General features: G+C 48.0%; 1 protein-coding gene across 6 annotated transcripts in view; it reads left to right on the top strand.

Annotated features, from left to right (window-relative positions):
* The first annotated feature begins 412 nt into the window (after positions 1–412).
* MCCC2 (methylcrotonyl-CoA carboxylase subunit 2) overlaps positions 413–21,759 on the top strand; it is a 61,276-nt gene continuing 39,929 nt past the window's right edge. For 5 of the 6 annotated variants that reach the window (XR_015552049.1, XR_015552052.1, XR_015552051.1 and 2 more), the window contains exons 1-5: positions 413–563; positions 7,786–7,852; positions 11,453–11,537; positions 13,006–13,107; positions 20,794–20,921. Coding sequence is in view for 2 of the 6 variants with exons in the window: in XM_014779698.2 (XP_014635184.2) it covers positions 435–563; positions 7,786–7,852; positions 11,453–11,537; positions 13,006–13,107; positions 20,794–20,921 (511 nt within the window). In the remaining 4 variants the exon portion in view is untranslated. Of the gene's footprint in view, positions 564–837; positions 1,223–7,785; positions 7,853–11,452; positions 11,538–13,005; positions 13,108–20,793; positions 20,922–21,759 lie in introns of those variants that run through there. The other variant, XM_087430214.1, reaches the window with a different exon arrangement.

Below are 21,759 nucleotides of genomic sequence, written 5' to 3'. Positions count from 1 at the left end.
TGTGCCTTCTCACGACCGGAATCCGGACCTCAGGGGCGGCCGCCGGCGCGCGCACCGCAGAGGACGCCCCGGAGCGCGCACAGGGGCGGGAGCGCGTCCCCTCGCCGCAGCCCTCGCAGAGGAGAAGCGGCCCTCTTAGCAGGCGAAGAAGACAAGCGCGCACAGGAACCCACCGCCACCAACCGAGCCGGCGCGCGGAGACTCGCCGGGCAGGCGGCGGGGCGCGGCGGCCACGCGACGGCCGCTCTGCCCCGGGGCCGCCGCGCCTGCGCTCGCGATGCGACCGGACCTCGCGCGGCCGCGCCTCTGTCTCTTATTGGCTGAGTTCGGGGGCGAGGTGCGCAGTGCCGACCAATCAGGGGCGGCGTCGCAGGCACGTGCCGGGCGGCCGGAGACCGCGCGCCGCCGCCGCTCCCCGCGCTCGTCCCGCCGCCATGGGGGCCGCGCTGAGGGGGTCCCTGCGGCCGCGCGCCCGCGCAGCTGCCCCCGGGCCGCGCGCCTATCACGGGGACCGGGTGTCCACGCTGGGCACGCGGCCGGACCCGGGCTCCGCCGTCTACCAGGTAGGCCGGAGCGCGGCGTGGCCCTGGCCGCACAGGGCCCGTGCGGGTCGAGGAGGCGGCGGGCCCAGCGCAGCTGCCGTCAGCGCCCTGTGGCCGCGGCGCTGGGCTCTGCGTCCGGGACGTCGGGGTTCTCGGCGCCCGGCCGAGCGCGGTGCGGGGGCTCGGGGAGCACGGGGCTGTCTAAGCCCCACCCTGGCCTGCGGTCTGGCCGCGGGGTCCTGGGCTGCGGCTGTTGGAGAAGTCCCGGGCCTCGGGGCAGCAGCTTCGGGAACCCCGGCCGCGCCCAGCTCGCCCTGGGCCGCGCCTGCCAGACTTCAGTCCGTAGCTGGAGCCTTAGTAGAGAACACCTATCACACAGGACCTTTGCGTGGCCGTTCTTGGAATTGGGACGGATCCCAGGGTCAAAGAAACAACTCACGGAGCTGGAAAATTTCAGTCTGTCCCATGGTTTCTAAGCCAAACGGATAACATTTAAACTGTGCAAATAACTTTTGGAGAAGACATTTTAAAGAATTCCTGCCTTTGGGCAAACAAGGCAATTGAAAGAAAGTCGGCAGGCTGAGACAGAAGCAGTGTCCACTGAGAGGCTCCAAAGCCTTGGGATTTCCTGCGGTCAGGAGAGTGTTTGATGCAGACATTAAGTGCTTCCTGTGATCTGGGTACGATTTTAGGTGTTTGGATAGATGTGTAGGCAGGGAATCATTTGTGGGGAGGACGGACAAGAAAGCAGGTAGCCCCAGTGCGTTGTGATAAGTGATGTCTAGAGCTTGAAAAGGTGGGTGTGGAAAGGAGCCTTCCTGCAGCTAGGAAGTACTGAGTGAGCTGGCCAGGTGAAGGGAGGAGGATGGGAGGCAAGACTGTACAGACTGAGGAGTTAGGAGCACAGAGGGACCGGGTTAGGAAAGTGCACAGTGGGTGTGAGGCCGGGCCAGGGTGTGGGATTCGTGGAGTCGATGGGATTGATGGTGCGGCCAGATAGAGGCGGGCCTTCATGCAGAAGCCGAGTTTAGACTTCGTTTTGCAGGCTGTGTGCTGAGACACTTGAGTGGAGAAGTGGCCTGATCCTCCAGACGTGGTGGAAGCCTCAGTGTGGCCGTGTTGTGGAGGAGAGTCCCTACCGTTTAGAACGTGGCCGCCTCTTGGCTCAGTGTTCTCTGGGTTGCCGTAGGCCTCTGACTGTTTTCCAGAGCGCCTACAAAGTTGTTTTAGCCAGTTTGGGGTCATTATACTGATGTCTCTGGCCGGGGGAACGAGGGTCTGGAGCTTCCTGGTCTACCATCTTTTTGTCGTCAGGTGTGGGCTGATGTTTTTGAGGAGTGTGGGCCTGAGAATATAACTTCTTTCTCTGTGTAAAGTGTTTATGTTCTGATCCAGTCTGTGCACCAGTGATTAGGACAGGGATGTAGCTATGGTATGGAGGAAAAAGCACTGTCCTTAACTAACAAACAACGTATTTCCATAGGGGAAAAAAATCCGGAGGGAAATGTGCTGCAATGTTAGTAGTGGACCTGTCGGTGGGCAGAAGAGGCAGTGTCGCATGTTGGTGTAAGAGCAGGGTTCTGGAGCTAGTGAGCTGGGTTTAAATCCTAGCTCTACTGCTTGTTAGCTGAGTGACCTTGGGCTAGTTGCTTGGCCTCTCTGTGCCTCAGTTACCTCACCTGTCTAATGGCGTTAACAACTGTGCGTGTCACATAGAATTATCAGGACAGTTAGTGAGTGCTTAGAACAGTGCCTGGAGTATAATAAGCCCTCAAGAAATACTAGCTCTTGCTGCTTTTCCTCCTCTCCTCGAGGTCACCTCACGGTCTGTCCCAGCCAGCTTTTGCTTCAGTAATGCTGTGTAGCAAACAGTCTCAAGATGTCAGTGTCCAAAAGAACAAATATTTACTTTTTGCTCCTAGTCCATGGGTTGGTCGAGGCAGTTCTGCCTTAGGCCGTGCATCAGATCCAGGTCTGCTCTACCTGTTTCCAGGACGCAGACTGGAGGGGCAGTGGCCCCTGGGGTTGCTCCTATCGTATTGGAAGGCTGGGGTACAAGAGCAGAGGGTGGAAGCACTTTGTCCCTCTTAAAGCATCTGCTTGCGGCTGCTACGTTGTCACATTTTCCCACATTCCAGTGGTCAAAGCAAGTAATATGGACGGACTTGCAGGCTGTGGGGTGGGGAAGTGTAAGTTCACAGCGAACCTTGGCAAGGATGGGAAGGAAGGAAGAATTTTGAACAGGTAGTACAGTCTACCTCATGGGCTAAGATGGCTGCTTAAGCTCCAACTATTATGTCTGAGTTTCCAGGTACAAAGTGGGAGGAAGAGTCAGTAGGCAAAAGGACACCCTCACCTGCTTGTCCTCTTTTTTTTTTTTTGCTGAGGAAAATTCACCGTGAGCTAACATCTGTGCCAGTCTTCCTCTATTTTGTATGTGGGTTGCTGCCACAGCATGGCCGCCGATGAGTGGTGTACGTCTGCGCCTGGGAACCGAACCCGGGCTGCTGAAGTGGAGCATGCCAAACTTAACCACTAGGCCATGGGGCTGTCCCCTGCTTGTCCTCTTTTTAGGGAGCCCCTACAAGTCGTACCTTACAACTTCTGCCTATATTTCATGGGTTAGAATTGAGTCACATGGCTACACCTGCCTTCAGAAGGAGGCAGGGATATGCTACTTTTCCAGCTGGGCGTGTGGCCGCCTTGAATAAGATTGAGATTCCATCCTCAAGGAAGATGGAGGAGCGGCTGTGGGTAAGCAGCCAACAGTGTGTGGCATGGAGGATCAATAGCGCGGAGAGTGGGTGTGTTCTTCTTAAGTTGTGTCAGATGTTAGAAGACTTCCCTCAGATGCACCTGTATCTCCTGGGACCCCAGGCTACCACTAGGCCACTCGCTGAAAACAACCCACGAAAGGGGAACAGAAGAGGAAGCCATGCTGTGGATGGAGAGGGCCCGTGGGGCCCTGGCCAGTCCACTGTCTCTCTGCCCAGTTCTCCTGGTCGCCCATGTTAGATGGTAACACACATGGCTGCTCTGACCTCTCCCAGCACCATTGTTTCAGGAAGCCTTGTCCGATAGTGACAGTTTCTTTCGTAACTGGGGGCTGGCTGAGCTGGGGTGAAGGTCCCTGTAGAACCAGCTGTAGCTTTGGCTGAGGCTGCTCTCAGTTGGACAGCAGTCGTTGGCTGCAGTGCTTGTCCCTTAGGGTTTGGTTAGGCTTTAATGAGGGTTCTTTGTTTCCTCTGTGTGTATTTATTCAGCTCTGAACTTGGGTGCCTGTGGTTTGCCGAGTGGCAGGAGACTGGGAGTAGAATGCAGGTGGAGGGAGCTCGGCCGAATCTTAAAGAGCTGGGGGGAGAACAGGGAAGGAAAGGCACCCAGAGTCCCGTCAGCCTCTAGATCTACAAGGGAAGAAACACTTCTTGAAGGACACTGCGGGGACGCGTTTAGCACTGCGGGAAAAATTTGTGGGACAAACAGAACATTTCAAGACAAAAAAGATGGGAGAACTTATATTTTAGAAAAGACTTAGGAAGCATTTCAGCCAGTTGTGGCGGTATAGACCTTCTGGAGGATCCTGTTTACACACAGACTGTAAAGAACAAATCTGACAGTCGGGGAAACGTCATCACTCACTAGATATTTGATGATATTAACAGGTTATCGATAGGTGATAATGGTCCTTATCTTTTGGACATTTGGAAATACTTACAGATGAAGTGTTATGTCTAGGATTTTCTTTCTTTCTTTTTTTTTTTTTTGAGGAAGATTAGCCCTGAGCTACCATCCATTGCCAATCCTCCTCTTTTTGCCCAGGGTGATTGGCCCTGAGCTAACATCTGTGCCATCTTCCTCTACTTTATCTGGGACGCCGCCACAGCATGGCTTGATAAGCAGTGTGACAGTGCGCGCCCGGGATCCGAACCTGTGAACCCCAGGCCACTGCAGCGGAGCGCGTGCACTTAACCCCTAGGATTTTCTTCAAAATTATTCAGAGTGAGGCGTAAAGGAAACAGCTCTGGCCATCTGTGGATAATTGTTGAAGTGCGTTGGGTACATTTCGTTATACTAGTCTTTTTGCTTTCGTGTATGTTTGAAAATTTCCATGAAAGTTAGTGAAACCTCTGACTTTGCTTGCTGCAGTGCAGCCCGTCTGTTCCTTTTCCAGTGTCACTGAGCTCAGCGGGACAGCGGGAGCTAGGACGTCATAATGACAATGGGCTTGCTGGAGAAGTAGCCCCAGATAACGTCCCTGAAAATTATCTTTTTGCCTTCGTCTTATCAATTTTGAACAGACAAAGTGGGATTGTTCCTAGGTGAACATGTTGCCCTTTCGCATACCTTGCTGAGTGGAGTGACATGTTGAACAATAACCGTGCCTTTTCCAACAGTGTCTTTTCAGGGCTTCTTTTCATCCTGACTGCTTGAAAGTGAAGAGACACAAGGGTTAACAGTTTTGATGAGGTTCCTTTCAGAAATTCTGTAAACTCAGAATGAGCAAATCTTTTGTTAAAAACAACAATCAGTTAATCTGTGAATTGCAGAAATTGCTGTGCTGAGAGTGGCAGAGAGAGAAGGTGGGATTACAAACCAGGGGCCATTTGAGAAGGCTGCCTGCCCTGACGAAGGCCCTTCACAGTCAGGAGGGATTCTTCAGATCAAGATTTCTCAGACACTTAATTAGGTGGCTTTTTAACCCTAGAATAAGTGTGGAAGTTGACAAGAATAGACCTTAAGCACAAAACAAGCAAAAAATATTAACTTCAGTTTACCTACGCAGTGAAATAAATCTGCTTTCTTTTCCACTTAGCAACATATTATTCAGACCTTTTTCGCCCCTGTGTTGAGAGGTGGTAAATAAGAGCAGCGCGTGGGGGGAGCCCAGGGGCTGAGGTCAGAGTAGCCCCCATCCCAGAGTGGCAGCTGCCGCCCGGGGTCCGGGTGAGAGTCCCCGGAGAAGGTGCCCTTGGCCACAGACAGGAGATGGCCCCCGCCTCCCCCTCTCAGAGCTCCTGTCCGCCCCGTGGTTGGTTTCCATGGGAGACGTTTCCCTTACAGACTCCGCTGGGGCTCTTCTGACAGAGGATTCAGGATGCAGCCTTTGCTTCCGGGGCCTGGTTTCCAGCCCAGGAGGCTCAGTACTGGGCTGCTCCAGGTCCCTCAGGCACTTCCCGTGACGTTACGCAGGCTGCTCTCATGCCACCTCTTGGAGAGCAGGCGTGCTCTGGCACAGAGCTTTGTTCTGTCTGAGACAGTTCACGAGATGAGGGGTTGCTGCATTCGCTGAGTGTGCGTAGAAAGGGTCTAACCTGGGCTTAAATGTAGAGCAAAGTTCTGCCTCCACTGCCTCCTGCTGTTAATATAACATACTCGATGGTAATCGGAGAAGTTCTGGCATAAGATAAGAAGAGGGATTTGCCTCTTAGCAAGCCCCTTCTTTCTGGTATCTTTGCCCTGAGGGAACTCACAAGTGGAGACTGTGGGCCAGTGTTCATCTGGTTTTGGTCGCATACTTGAATCACCTGGGGAACTTTTAAAGCGTGATGCCCAGGGCCGGCCCCGTGGCTTAGCGGTTAAGTGCTTGCGCTCCGCTACTGGCGGCCTGGGTTCAGATCCCAGGCGCGCACCGAGGCACCGCTTCTCCGGCTATGCTGAGGCCGCCTCCAACATACAGCAACTAGAAGGATGTGCAACTACGACATACAACTATCTACTGGGGCTTCGGGGAAGAAAAGGAGGAGGACTGGCAATAGATGTTAGCTCAGAGCCCGTGTTCCTCAGCAAAAAGAGGAGGATTAGCATGGATGTTAGCTCAGGGCTGATCTTCCTCAGAAAAAAAGAAAGTGTGATGCCCAGGCCACAGCTGCAGCCAGTGCCGTCAGAGTCTCTGGTGTGGGACCAGGTGTCTGTCTGTTTTTATTTATTTATTTTTATTTATGTATTTATTTATTTTTTGTGAGGCAGATTAGCCCTGAGCTAACGTCTGTGCCAGTCCTCCTCCACTTTGTATATGGGACACGGCTACAGCTTGGCTTGATGAGCGGTGCTTTGGTCCACGCCCAGGATCCGAACCCGCGAACCCTGGGCCGCCGAAGTGGAGCACGTGAACTTGACCACTCCGCCACCGGGCAGGCCCCTGTTTTTATTTTTTAAAGCTTCCCAGTGATTCCAGCGTCCAGCCATGGTTGGGACACTCTGTTCTAGGCAGATTCTTTTTCCAGCAGGTTCTCTGCCCCTGGACGCAGGGCTTGGTGGGCTCATCGCAGGGCTGGCAGACACACCAAGATGCTCCAGGCAGAGGCTCTTTCCCTAAGACTATGTTGCTTCTCTTTTATTTTCTGGATTTTGCAGAGCAAGGGAGTTCAGCAGAAGCCATGACCTCAGGAGCTCTCGGAGCTGTAGAAACAGGAAATATGGGATACTGTGAAGACTATAAATGTATCTCATGTGAGCAGCTGAGAGCTGCTTAGCGTTGTGTCGCATAGAAGGAATTAAATCACCAGGGATGTTAACCACATTACAGAGTGCATCAAAAAACGTGTCAACGGGATAAACTCTGAATTTTCAAAAATAATTAGCTACCTAAGTATCGTGCTAAAGTAACGTGCTGATCAAACAAAATTTACTGTACAGAAGGATGAGAAGGTTGTCCCTCTCCCCTTTTTCCGCTTCTCACTGTTTATATTTTCTTGTATATTACTCTAGAAAATTTCTAAACATGCAAACATGTTTTGTTCCTTTTTAAACATAAAATAGGATCCACTCTTCCCCCGGGCTTTGTTTTTAAGTGTAGTTTGTCAGTAAGCATTTCTGCATTGGTCGGAATTTCCTCAGGATGGTGATTGATGGGACAGAAAAAATAAGGTGGCATTCTAACCCTCAAAGGGCTTGTATTCCTTAAATAGGAAAACAAATAGAGATCAGTTAAGTTCAGTAGATGTTTAAGGAAGAAAGAGTTAAAATGAGTAGGATTAGCCAGAAATAGTGTTGAAGATGAGATGGAACACGAATTAGGCTTTAAAAGAGGGCAAAGAGTTGGGTGGAAGGACCAGAGAGGGGGGCGGTGGTGAGAACTTGCGCAGAGACAGGCAGGAATTAATCTTCGCTACGATGGAGGGTGGGGGGCCAAGCACTGAGACCACGGGGGACTGGCACACAATGATGTTCTCCTTCGCTCTATTTTGGTAGAAGAGGTAATTGCTTTCTAGTATTAATCCCCCTCCCTTTGTTTGTGTCATAGGAGAACCACGAGCAGATGAAAGCCCTGGTCGGTCAGCTTCGCGAGCGAGCACGGAGAATCAGACTGGGTACACACGTGCTTCTTTGTTTGTTATTAAGATGTCCTTTTATAGGTACTGGTTGTGGGAAACACTGGTAACAGCAAGCTTTTGACTCCTTGAGACTGCGTTTGTTGATATACAGATATTTTATGTTTCCCGGTTACTTGGCCAGTTCTGCTCATATGACACTGCCTCACGTTCAGATTCATCAGTTTTTCAGCTGTTGCTTCTTAAGGTTTTGCTTCAGCCGCAGCATCACGCTGAAATGTTTGTTTCACTTGAAGCAGCTAAAACATTCTCTGTTCATTAGTCATATTCATGCTATATACTAAATTTTGCATAATTATGCATTTTCTGCTGTGTTGTATAATTTGGTAATAATTTTTATATGGGTTTATTGCTAATTAAATAAATGAGATTTCCTAAAAACTTTGTAAATTATCATTATTTTCTATTTTTAAATTATGGATGTAATAGACATTCTTCTGGAATTTTGGAAGAAATTGCAGTATAGGGAGGAATATAAAATATTAGTGTGTAGACAAATACCACTTCATGTTCTGTTGCTCCACAATTGGGGTATACAGCAATTTACTGTAGAAGGCTGAATGACATGAAACTAAAGGCCATCTTTTTTGTTTGTTTTTGCTGAGGAAGATTTGCCCTGAGCTAACGTCTGCTGCCAGTCTTCCTTCTTTTTTTGTATGTGAGCCAACACAGCATGGCCTCTGACAGACGGGTGGTGTAGGTCTGTGCCTGTAAACTGAACCTGGGTTGCCAGAGCAGTGTGAGCTGAACTTAACCACTAGGCCTCTGGGGCTGGCCGTAAAGGCCATTTTTAAAATAAGATTCTTAATAAATTACAAGTACCTGACTTCGAAGGGGCTATATGAATTTTATAGCCTTTGTTTAAAGAGAATTCTCTGCAGTATCCTCATGGATGGGTCTGTTTTATCTGTTAACCTGTGGCTGTAGAGTGTTGCTGTATCCTTAGGTGTGATCTCATGCATTCAGAGGACAAACTCCCAGTAGAAGTCATTAGGGAAATGATGTAGAGACATCTTGATGGATTTCTCTCTAGTTCAAATAAAAGTGTTATGTTATTTTTTCCTCTGAGGACTTGAAGGATGGAGGCAGGGTCCCTGATTAGTGGCAGACGAACAGAGACGTCTCCGATTGTCTGTTCGTTCGTGCAGTGTGTGAGGGAAGAAACAGGGTCAGTGTTTCGGTTCTTTGCAGAATTTTGAGACTGGTGGGCTGGACCGGTTTGTTATTCTAATAATTAAGCAACTTTGGTCCAGTTATTTAATCCTCCCATGAATGTTCAGTACCTCCTTCATAACTTGAGAGTTAGGAGTAGTCTGTGAATGAGAGGCGTTAGTCACTCCACGCACACAGTTCTGTCTTCTTCGACTTAATAGAGTAATGAAATTAATTGAAAGGACCGGAAAATAAACTAATTTGGAATATCTTGGTCTCTGTCTTTTTTACTATAATGGTTTAGTGTCAAAATCAATGCAGTCCTCTAAAATTTACCATGACTTGAGCAAACAGATTTGGAACTTAGTGGGGGACCCGTTGAGGCGAAGATCTCATTCAGGTGGCAATAATTGCTCCCACTCTGTCTGTGAGGGTACTGGGGAGAATTTGAAAAAATGAAGGCTGTAAACCTCATGGAGCTCCTTCTACGTTAGGTGCTTATAATATCTTAAGAGTAGTATTTTGAAAATGGCTGTATTCGGTCTCTTTGGTTTCAAGTCACAGAGATCCAAATCCAGCTTGTTTAATGCAGAAAGCAGCATTTAGTGGTTCTTGTAACCATGGTTACAGACCAAGGTTGACTGGACCCAGGGCTCCACCACCTCCAGGACTCTCTGCCCGCCGTCTCATCTCAGGATGTGTGCATGTGTGCGGGCCTCACTCTCCTCAGGCTTCTCCAGGGGGTGGGGAACTAGGGTGCCGGCAGGCCTGGGGTGACCCTGTACAGTTTACAGTCTGAAGGGAAGAGCTATCTTTTCATCTCCAATCTGGAAAATTCTGACTGGTTCAGTTGGGTCCCATGTTCACGCCTTCGCCCCGTCACTGTGGCCTGGGGTTGCGGTACCCGTGTCAGCCAGGACCCGTGCTCACTCAGGCCTTTAGGATGCTGTGACTGGCAGCTCCTGGAGCTCCCTGGTGGTGGCAGTGCTGCTTTCAGGAAGGAGAGCTGGCAGGCAGAGCAATGAATGTGAATTATGCTGGCTGGACCACTCTCACTTTCCCCTCTCTCACTGGGGGAATAAAGGAGGAGGGTTTGTGGACATTTGTCATTCTTTCTGACCAGGCAGCTCTTGAACCCCTGTTCTGGTGTGGGGAATAGCGTTAAAAATGTTGTGGGTTTTGTCTATGGGTATGATTTGAGGGGCAAAATATCCTGGCTTCTCAGGAAGGTGACTGGAATGATACTCTTTTTTTTTTTATTTTTTTTGGGGAAGATCAGCCCTGAGCTAACATCGGTGTTAATCCTCCTCTTTTTTTGCTGAGGGAGACCGGCTCTGAGCTAACATCTATTGCCAATCCTCCTCCTTTCCCCCCCCCCCCCCAAAGCCCTAGTAGATAGTTGTATGTCGTAGCTGCACATCCTTCTAGTTGCTGTATGTGGGACGCGGCCTCAGCATGGCCGGAGAAGCGGTGCGTCGGTGCGCGCCCGGATCCGAACCCGGGCCGCCAGCAGCGGAGCACGCGCACTTAACCGCTAAGCCATGGGGCTGGCTCCAACCTTTCTTAAATAGCTTTCTTAAATAGCTGAGCATTTCAGCAGACACGGAGTGCATTCAGGTGAAGTTCCTGAGCAGCAGTGAAAATAAGCAGTGTAAGGTACAATTTGTCCCCTGTCCTCTGTCCTGTTACCTGGTGTGCTGGGGGACAGTGCGTGTTGGACGTCACCAGGACTCCGTGCCTGGACCCGAGCTGGGGCCCTGTGCTGGGTGAGGTTTGGGCACCCCTCACCTCCAGTGGCCCCATTGGAACCCCAGCTCTTCAGTTACTGTAGTTTCCTGTGTGTGGAGTGATAGCAGCAAACACTGAGGACGGTCTGGGTCAGGACAGCAGCAGAGGGGGCTTGGAACGGCTGTATATGGCGTTCACTCTCTCCCATTTGGGGGCCTCAAAAGTTATGGGTCACCAGTGGCACCTTAGGTAAGTTTTGCTGTGCTTATTGTGGAAGTCATTTCTAAAATGATGCTTTTCACCTAGTACAGATAAAGGCAGGCATTTTTCAGATTTCACATCACGTGTGGTACAGGGCTGGATATTTGTGGTAGGGACTGAATAAATGTGGGGGAGATGAGGCAGTGTTTGCAATGCATGAGTTGCAGAGAAAATACTGTGGTATTTCCTTAAGTAATTACTACTGAATTTACAAAATGTATGATGTACTGTGGGATCAGGGATAATGGATTTAAAAAAATTCTGGTTTCTTTACTTCAGAAAATTGGCAGCTTGTAAGTTGAGTGAATGATCTGAATTTTGGACTAATTATTTTGGTACAGTATTTTGGACTAAGCATTATGTTTTTCTGGCATCACGTTAAATTGGAGTCCTTTTGTCATGTCAATCTGATCTAATCTGATCATGTTTTCATCACAGGAGGGGGTGAGAAAGCCCAAGAACGCCACAAATCGAGAGGAAAGCTGTTACCCAGAGAAAGAGTCGACGGGCTCATAGACCCCGGGTCGGTACACACCAAGTGCTGACTGGTGCTCTCTGTCTGGGGCACTTTCCTGGACAGTTTTGTAAATAAATGATTTTAAATCCTTGTTCTTGTTATGAGAAGGACAAATGTTGATGAGAGGTCCTGTGTGTCAGGCCCTGGTCCCGGGGCTGGTGATACAGCGTGAACAAAATGGACGGAGCCCCCGGCCCTGCTGGAGTTCGGTTGTAGCAGCAGGAGGGCAGAATATAAATGATGAGTGTTGTAAAGTAGGTAGTACGTCAGAAGGTGGTGAATGTCATGGGAGAAGGAAAAGGTGGCCCAGAGTGGGGAGAGGGAGATGAGGGTCCCGTTGCAGCTTCAAATGAGGTGGTTCGGATAGGCCTTACTGAGGTGGTGACATTTGAGCAAAGATTGGAAGGAGGGAAGAGAGATGGCCCTGTAGATAACTTGGGGAGTGTTGCAGGCAGGGAGTGGGCAGTGCAAGGGGTCTGAGGTGGGAGTGTGTCCGACATGCTGAAGGAGACAGGAGGTCAGAGTGGAGGGAGTGAGGGGAGAGGAGTGAGAGATGGGTCAGATTTCGTCAGCCTTGTGGGCAGTGTAGGAGTTTTGGCTTTTACTCTGAGAGAAATGGGGAGACCTGGTGGGATTTTGAACAGGAGACCATTAGATCTAGTTGACTTGTGTTTGTTGGAGTTGTTCTGGCTGCTGTGTTGTGAGCAGGCTGTGGGCAGCAAGAGTGGAGGCCCCAGGACCAGTTGGAGGGAGCAATGAAGCCCACAGGGGCTTTTCCTGCGACGTGCACGTGTGCCAACCTGGAGACAGACGCTGTGCACACCTGGTGCATGTCCTTGTGTACGTTTGTATGCATGTGTCAGACACATATGTTAAATGGAATCAGACTAAATGTGTTGTTTTGTCACCCCTCTTTTCCCACTTAATGTATCATGAACATTTAAGTGAGTGAGAGAGAATCACAGTGATTGAGAGCCTGGGGCCTGGGCCAGGTTGTTATTACAGCCCAGCTCTGCCACTGCCTAGTGTGGCACCTTAGACAAGTGACTTAGTGCCTGTGTTTCAGTCTCCTTGTTAGTCAGTGAGTATCATAATAGGATCCACCCAGAGTTGTTCTGAGGAGTAAGTGAGTTAGTGTTTCTGAAGCTCCTGGAAGAGAGCCGGGCACATGGTAAGTGCTACTTAAGTGTTAGTGCTATTCTTTCTGTATTAATAAATACATTTGTACAACATCTTTTAAAATAAGTACCTAGTGTTCTGTTGTATGGCTATACCATATACATCGCCCAAATCTTTATTTATTTATTTTTAAAATTGGATTTTGTTTTAGATATTCTTATTTTTGTGGATTTTGTGTACATGTGTATTTGAAACGTTGCCCCCTTAAAGAAAAAATCTTTTCCATGTGTGTAACTGTTTAAATATGATTTTTTAAAATGACATTAATTCGAGCAACATCCTTTCTTCCACTCAGGTCTCCATTTCTGGAATTATCCCAGTTTGCAGGTTACCAGTTGTATGGTGACGAGGAGGTCCCGGCAGGTGGCATTATTACAGGCATCGGGAGAGTCTCTGGGTGAGTGTTCTGCACTCGACCCCGGGGTCGGGAGGAAGACTCATGGGGCGCAGCGTCCAGCGCTCACTGCTGTGCACGTCAGCGTGCAAGTTCTGTGCTGTTGGTGTTATTTAGGACTGAGGCTTCCCACCCAGACACGTGTTAGACTCATCTGTGGAGCTTTAGAGACGACACTTGAAGGGAAACCCCCAGCAAAGATGCTGGGGATCCAATCCTGAGCTCCCTAGTTAATCAGACTCTCCAGTGAGGGTGTGGCTTGTGTGGTTCTCCAGGGCTCCCCAGCCATCTCTCCACACCTAGGCTGAAAGCCACTGTCTTAGAGGAGTGGTCCTCCAAGTGTGGTCCCCAGGGAGCATCAGTGTCACCTGAGAACTTGTTGGAAATGCCGATTATTGGGTCTTCCCAAGAAGTACTAAGTCAAATTCTGGGAGTGGGCCCGAGATTGGTGCTTTAATAAGCCCTCCAGGTTCTGAATGCTGGCATTGGAGAAGCTCTGCAGACTCAGGCTGTCTCAGTCGGTAGGCGTTAAATGTATTTGTGCATATTCCTGTACGATCTCCCGTTCCCTGCACAGTTAGCATGCTGGCGAGCTGGTAACAATTGCCCCGTGATCAGTGGTCTTAATCTCCACTGCTGCACTGCCGCTCTGGGAGTGGGTACTCTTCGAGTCATCCCCCTCTTGCAGGTAAGGAAACCTGCGTAGAGAGTTCAATACCTCCCAAGGTCAAGCCACTGGCAAAGCTTGCCTTTGACCTTAGGCAGTTGGACTCTGCCTGATATAATTCCTTTGACTCAGATGCTGGTTTTAGATGTTTGTTCCTCCACCCTCTCCCTGTGACCTGCGCACCTGGAGCCAGTCCCCATTGTTGATTCCTCCTTGCTTCCTTTCTTTACGCCCAGACCTCCCCCATGGCTCTCTGCCAATTGTGATTTGCTTAGTAGTTACCCAATGTGGAGACATTTTTTTCTTGGAGTCTTAGCGGACACTTAAAAATATACCTTTTTAAAAAAATGGTAAACTTAGTACAGTTAAATTCATACAGAATACATAATTAAGTAGGAGAATTATCTCAATTACACCTCCCGTCATGATGACTGTCAGCGTGTTGGAGCATGTTCTTCTCCTTTTCCTGTGCATCTGCTATTATGTTTTTTATCTTTATTGTCTTGCCTTGTTCTGTTTATAAAATTCTCGACTTGAAGGAAATAGTGTAGCACTTGGCAATCGTGCAGGTTCAGGAGTCATCGGCCTCAGTGAGAGTCCTGGCTCCGTCTTGTAGCGGTTTGACCTTTAGCAAATTGCTTGATCTCTCAGTACCTGTGTTTCCTCATCTGTAAAATGTGATTCGTTATAAAATGGAATAATAATAGTAGCTACTGTAGAGGATTGTGAAGACTGAATGCGAAGAGTAAATGAGTCAGGGAGCATGTGTAGAAGGGTGCCTGGCGCATGGTAACAGCTTCATGAGTGATGCCTATTAAACACTATTATTTTTAGCACAAAATAGGAATAGTAGATAGGAAAGTGATGAGAATTTATGGGATATAAAGAAGTTGTTTTAGATTATTGCAAAATGCACATTATAGCAAGAATCAGAATCACGGGAAACACATTCGCCCAAATCTGTCGTCTAACACATCAAACATCTTATTGCTCTGGTTCCTCTCTAGTTGTGGCCTTGTCCTTCAGTCCTTCAGGAAGTCTTGTTGGTCCAGAAGTCTCGTGAGGCCCCAGGAATGTACTCAGGTCCCCCCACTCCTCCCACTTCCGCCGCCTCGTGTCACCTCGTCTCCTGCACGGGCCGGTTGCCTGGTCTAGCAGCTCCTTCTGCCGCTTCCCTGTGATCAGTTTTCCACAGAGCATCCAAGGCGATCTTTAAAAATGCAACTCAGATCGTGAATTGCCCTGCTTGAAACCTTCCACCTGCTTCCATTGCTCTCGGAGTCCAATTGTCCTCCGTGTGCGCGCGGTTATGGCTTACAGCGTCCTACATGATCTGGCTCCTGCTCCCTCTTTAACTTAGTTTCCTACCACTTTTTTGTAGCCTCATTGGCTTTCTGAGAGTTCTTTGAACCTATCAATTTTTTCTGGCCCAGGAAAAGGACTTTTGTCCTTTTATTCCCTGTGAAGTTGCCGACTTCTCATTTTCCTTGATCTCTCAGCTCAGACACCCCCTTCTCAGAGGCTTTCCCAGACGTTCCCATCTGGGCCAGCTCTGGTTACTGGTCACAGCGTCCTGTTTACTTGCATTACTGTACCTGCGGTGCTGTGATGATCTTGTGTACTGGTTTGTGGTTGTTTCTTTACTGTCTTCCTCCTCCACTGGCGTCTACACTTGGTGAAGGCAGGGGCTTTGTCGTGTTCAACTCTGGTGCCTGGACCACTGCCTGGCAGGTGATAGGCATTCAATGTAAATTTCCTTTTTTTTTTTTTTTGCTGAGGAAGATTGTCCCTAAGCTAGTATCCATGCCAGTCTTCCTCTGTTTTGTATGTGGGACACTGCCACAGCATGGCTTGATGAGTAGTGTAGGTTGGCGCCCAGGATCTGAACCCACCAACCCTGGGCCACCTAAGCGGAGTGTGCGAGCTTAACCACTACTCCAACGGGTCGGCCCCCAACGTATGTTTCTTTTTTTTTGCTGAGGAAGATTCGCCCTGAGCTAACATCTGTGCCCATCTTCCTTTATTTTTTTGTATGTGAGACACCTCCACAGCATGGCTGGTGAGTGGAGTCAGTCTGTGCTCAGGATCTGAACCTGTGAACCTGGGCTACTGAAGCGGAGCGCACTGAACTTTAACCACTTGGCCACGGGGCTGGGCCCCCAACATATATTTCTTGAATGAATGTACCTTTTATGTACTTATGATCATGTCACAGATAGAATTTAGTGCTTTGCTATTTCACTTATTTAAGCAAACATTTTTTTGATATTTAAGACTTTTATTGGTTTGTCTTGTGCTGTCACTTTGTAACCATATACCTGTTGTTAGACACTTGTGCTTCCCCCGATTTTCGCCATTCTAAAGCAGTGTAATGAATGGACATCTTCGTGCAGATAGTATTTTCCTGTTCTTAATTATTTCTTCAGTCCCCAGAAGTGGCAATATTTAGATGGACTAATGTTTTTATGGCAGTTGATACAAATCTTTTGAAAATGTGGGCTGTTTTACTTGCTATCGGTATTCACCATGTTATAAATGTACCAGGTGTTTTTGTTTTTGCTTTATTTGCATCCCATCTAATTCCAATAAACAGTTACAGCTATTCAAAAAGGGTCATGAAATAGCAGAAGACAGTGTAAATTAAGAATAAGACTGAAGTTAGTAGAAAAAAATGAGGCTGTAGTCATAAACTAGGAATAATATAATATTTCCTAAAATGACAACATTAAACCCCAACATTTACTCTTGGCGGCCTATGAATTTTGCTCTGTGCTTGCAGTTCTCAAGTCATTTACTTGACTTGACATGAGTAATGTCCCGCCAGACCTTCCTAGGCTGGACAGGGTAAGATCGTCCCACCCTCACCCCGCTTCTTTAGGAACGTGGCTCAGCTACATAGAAACAAGAAAAAGAAGAGAAACACCCATTCCTCAAGAGGTGCGCAGGGCAGTTGGCACTCGGGGTACCGAGAGCAGCCAGGCGGTTGTGAGTGAATGAGCAGTTGAGTCCCTATTCTTTACACCATGGTCATTGGTAGTTTCAGCCTGGACTGTCAGAGCCACGCCGCTAAAGTCATTAAATTCTTTTATACCTTTATTGCCCTTTTACACATTTGAGTAATGCTGGAGATGCTGGTCTAGACTCCATGGTAAGTTCTGAAGTAGACACCAGGAAACTTGGAGAAAACTTGTTATATGGCATCTATTTATAACCAGTTTAGAACCAGGGACTGCTTGCCTCAGATGGAAACTGGCTGAAGAGTAGTGAGCTGCAGCCCTTCTCTCTGCACACTCAGGTCCCTTACCACGGCCTTCATGTCCTGCGGGGTCTGCTGTCTGCCCGCTCTCCTCACCTCACCCTTATTTGTAGCTCGGCCGCCCCTGGTCTGGCTGTTTCTTGAACACGCTGAACTGCTTTTTGCTTCAGGGCCCGTACTCAAGCGCTTTGCTCTGCACGAGTGTTCTTCACCTGCTCCTGGAACAGCAGCTCCTTCTCGTCATTCAGGTCTCCATTCAGATTTCCCTTGGCCCCTGCTTAGGAGGGTGCACTCTGGAGCCAGGCTGCCTGGACGCAAGCCTGGCTTCACCCCTTGTTAGCTGGTGACCACGGGCATGTGGTTTAATTTCTCTGCCTGTTTTCCCGTCTGTAAAATGGATTACCTTGTGTCCCGAAAGCCTTAGCACAGTACGTGGTGCGTGGTGCCTGCCCTGTAAGTACGGGCTGCCGTTGCTGTTCCTGGTCGTCTGTCCCGATGCAGCCCCCACCGCGGGTGCCTTGTTTTGTTTTATGTTGTTTGAAAGTGACTGATAATCACACAATGACTGTACATGTTGTGTTACCCTGTTTTACTGTTTCTCGTAGTGCTACAGCCAGAGATTATCTTGGGCGTTTGTTGGTTGTTGCTGGCCTCCCCCGACTGAGCCTCTGCCCCAGAGTGGAGGCTCTACGAAGTCAGGCACGTCGCCCTCCTGGTTCACCCTGTGTCCCCGTGACCTGCAACGGGATGTGGCACGTCGAGTATTTGTTGAATAACAACAGGAATTAATTTATAGGCCAAATCATCTGTTGTGGTTATTTCCAGAGTGAGGTTGTGAAATTGTGTCACACCTGCAGGATAATGCTGTGTTTTGTTTTCTCTGGTTGAGAGTTGGGCTGGAATCCTCCTTATTCCACAGAGATACCAAATAGATGAAGAGCTGGGGGTCAGAGCTCAGCCTGGTTTAATTCCACTGCACATTTTAAACTTGTAATAAAAAATCTTCTCATGGACGCCAGCTCTTAAGTTGTTTTCTGTGAATGGAGTCATTATCCAGAGTTCCACATGGAGTGTGTGCATTTTAGCTCATGAGGCTCCTGTGCGTGGGGCCAAGAGGCCAAGGGGCTGGGGAAAGACTGATTTTATCTCTGCACTAGGGCTGCTCTGGTATTCGATATTATGACTGGAAAAGAATTCACTCATTTAATAGGTATAAAGTAGTACTTCATTGTAATTTAAATAGACCTTTTTACATAAATAGTACGGTTGAATATATTGTCAGCACTGTTTCTCTGGCAAATGATAGATGCTCAAACTTGTTTAAGCAAAAAAAAGAGAACTTATTGACTCTCTTAACTGATAAGTTTGGCTTCCTAGGCCCGGAGGCAGAGCACGCCATAGGCAGTTCCTGGGTTCTGTTCTATAAGCTTAGCAGCTGCAGTGGGAGCTAAGTTCCTAAGGAGGTAGTTCCTGATGGGGCCCAGTCCCACTGCTGAGCCAGTGCGGACCCTGACTAGAAAGGCCTGGTTCTTGTGCCCGCCTTTGAAGACAGGCTTTGGGGTCAGTCTGCTTGAACCACATGGATTAAAAATAGAGAGGAGGCAGTTTCTGAAGAAAGTTTGGTTCTGTTGCCACACTAATAGGTGCTGGGTAGACAAAACCAATAGATGTACAATGCAGTATTTTTGTAGACTAATTTTATTTCTCATTCTGTAACAAGTCTGTGACTTTTTAACAGACGAGTGAAAGTGGCTGTCTCTCGTCCAAGGTCACACATCTAGCTGGTGGCAGAGCCAGAGCTTTCGCCTGCCTTTGTCTGGCTTCACAGCCTGGCCTCCTCAGGCTCTTCTGGTGCCCACCAGGACTAGGAGTGGGAGCAGCTCGCCACAGCCTAATTCCCTTTGAAGTCTAGTTTGTTTAATGTTAAAGTCATTAAAAATTTGCATTCCACTCTATAAAATTTTAATTGTAATGTGGAAAAAGGCTTTACATGATCTAGTGAATAAAATGGATGCTCAAAGGAGAGGAGCCCTGTTCTCTTGTGGGTGCTGCAGGCCACGTGCCCTGGTAGGAGAAGCACAGCATCCCAGGGCCCCACGCTCCGTGCTGTTCTCTGTCCTCAACAGGGACTCAGTGAGTGGTGTTTTAGAATTCTAGAGAATATGAAGTGAGAGAACAAAACATCGTACATGTAAAGAAGCTTGTTATGGCCCAAAGGGGGTTCGTCTGCCCCCCGCAAGACATGCCAGTAGTCAAGAGGCAAGGTGATAGGAGAGAAAGGGTTCTTTATTACAGCTTGCTAGCAAGGGGGAAGATGGCTGACTCATGTCCAAAAGAACCATCTTACAGAACAGACTACAGGCCAGTTATATAGGGGGCCTGCTGGTGGGAGCAGACATCTGGGCTTAGTTCCTGATATTCTTTTGTTTTACTGGATATGCATCAGAGACTGGTGCAACGCCCTATACCCTGATCTTTCAGTTGTTGTTGATGATGGCTGTCAGCATAGACTCTCTGCCCAGGGGTTATCACGTTGCTAAGGAACTCAAGAGAACAAAGTTATGAACTTATAGCAGCTGGGAGGGGCCGTAAGATCCACAAAGCACGTCTGGATTAGTTAATCAGAGGTCATTCGAAGTTACAATATGCTTTCTTTTCTACAATATGGCTTCCCTCACGTCAGCCTGGTGTTCAGCCGGGATCAAGCTTACATTCTGTAAAGAACACTCTGTCGGTCCTGGCAGAGTGAAGCAGTTTCCCTCACTGGCCGTCTTCATTCACCACCCTCCTCCTGGGTGTTACTTGTGAGCCCTGATGCCCAGCAAACTGGTTTTGGTGAGAAAGGGCACCACTGATGCCTCACTGTAGTATTTGTTTTCAACATACTGTTTTAAAGTTTGCATCTGTTATTTTAAGCAAGATAAATGTATTTTTTTTGTGTGTGTGTGAGGAAGATGGGCCCTGAGCTAACATCCATGCCAAGCCTCCTCTTTTTGCTGAGGAAGACCGGCTCTGAGCTAACATCTATTGCCAATCCTCCTCCTTTTTTCCCCTTTTTCTCCCCAAAGCCCCAGTAGATAGTTGTATGTCATAGTTGCACATCCTTCTAGTTGCTGTATGTGGGACGCCACCTCAGCATGGCCGGATAAGCGGTGCATCAGTGCGCGCCCGGGATCCAAACCTGGGCCACCAGTAGCGGAGGTCGTGCGCTTAACCGCTAAGCCACGGGGATGGCCCCTAAATAAATGTATTTTAAACTTCGTTCAGTTTTATAGGAAAGCATATGGCAGTAATGTGAAGAACTTTTGAAAATACGAAAAATAAATACTCTTGATGGATCAGTTTTCAGTTTTGCAAATTACCTTCCTCAAAGGAAATTTTGAAGGTGTATTATGAGGGATTTCCTCACCCTTGAGACTTGGATTTTTTTTTTGGATTATGTTGTTAGGACCCTTTCATTCAAAGAATCATTATGAAATGTGGCTTAGGGTGTTAGATTTCCACTACTAATATAGGGTGATGACTCTTTAAAAATCAAGTATGAGTTTGTAAACTTGTCAAAAATGATCATTTTGTATTACATAAATGCGTATGCAAACCGTGGTCAGAGTTTGCTTTTATGTCATAAGACTGTGTGCCGAGGACTGTCGTTGGTCACCTGTAGTAGAAGCTGCAGGTTGTCTGGGAGGTTTAATGAGATGTGGATTGGCCTTTACTTTGAAGACATCTCTCATACTCTCTCTCCAATGAAATTTCTGTTTTTCAGAGTAGAATGCATGATTGTGGCCAATGATGCCACCGTCAAGGGAGGTATCTACTACCCAGTGACGGTGAAGAAGCATGTGCGGGCACAAGAGATCGCGCTGCAGAACAGGCTCCCCTGCATCTACCTGGGCAAGTCACGAGCGCAGTGAAGTAAACTGTTATTAGCTGGGGAGATCCAGACCACCTAGAAGGCTACGTGTGTGACTTTATCAACGGGTATTTTAAAAAACTGCTGGTTTCTCCCATGATTACAAAAGAAATGCATGTTCTTTGCTAAAAACTCTGGGAGAAAAAGTAAACAAGAGCTACCCATGATAATATCACTGAGGAATAACTCCTGGTGATATTTTGGTATCTGCCAGTTTTTCTCTACACTGTGTGGGGTTTTTTTCTTTCATATATTTTGTTTTTCTAAGAGCCATAATGGGTTCAAACTATGAAAAAATACTGGCTAATATTTATGGATTCTTGAGTGCCAGGTACTATGTTAAATGCTTGAATATGCATATAATTTGAGCAGATGTAATATAAAGAAATTTAATTTTCAATGAAAGTAAGTTTGTATTTGAAATTAAAATACATTTAAATCTAAGGATGTTTCAAAAAGAACCAGTTTAAAATGGGCACTTCCTGGAATTTGGTTTAGTTTGGTAGAACTCTGGTGTATACTGTTCTCCCGTGTGAGCATCTGAGCGGGTACTGATGGGAGAGATGCTTTCTTCTGTGGAGGTGAATTTCTTGGGCTGACTCACAGTGTGAACTGCTCTGCAGGTGTAGGAGCCCATGCGGCCCTGCTGCTTGGGGGGCCGTGCCCTATTAGCTTTAGCTAATCCTCAAAGGAGAGAATGTCCTAAACATTTCTTAAGTGGAATTTTGCGCAGAGGGAGGAGAGCCTAATGGGTTTGAGGAAAACAGGAATCCTTGTGGCTGTGTTGGGGGATCGGGGAGAGAGGCTGTGTGATAGTTC

This window comes from Ceratotherium simum, chromosome 4 (assembly GCF_057802395.1).
Source record: "Ceratotherium simum simum isolate JZ-2026a chromosome 4, ASM5780239v1, whole genome shotgun sequence".
NCBI lineage: Eukaryota > Metazoa > Chordata > Mammalia > Perissodactyla > Rhinocerotidae > Ceratotherium > Ceratotherium simum.
This window is presented reverse-complemented; position numbering and strand designations above follow the sequence as displayed.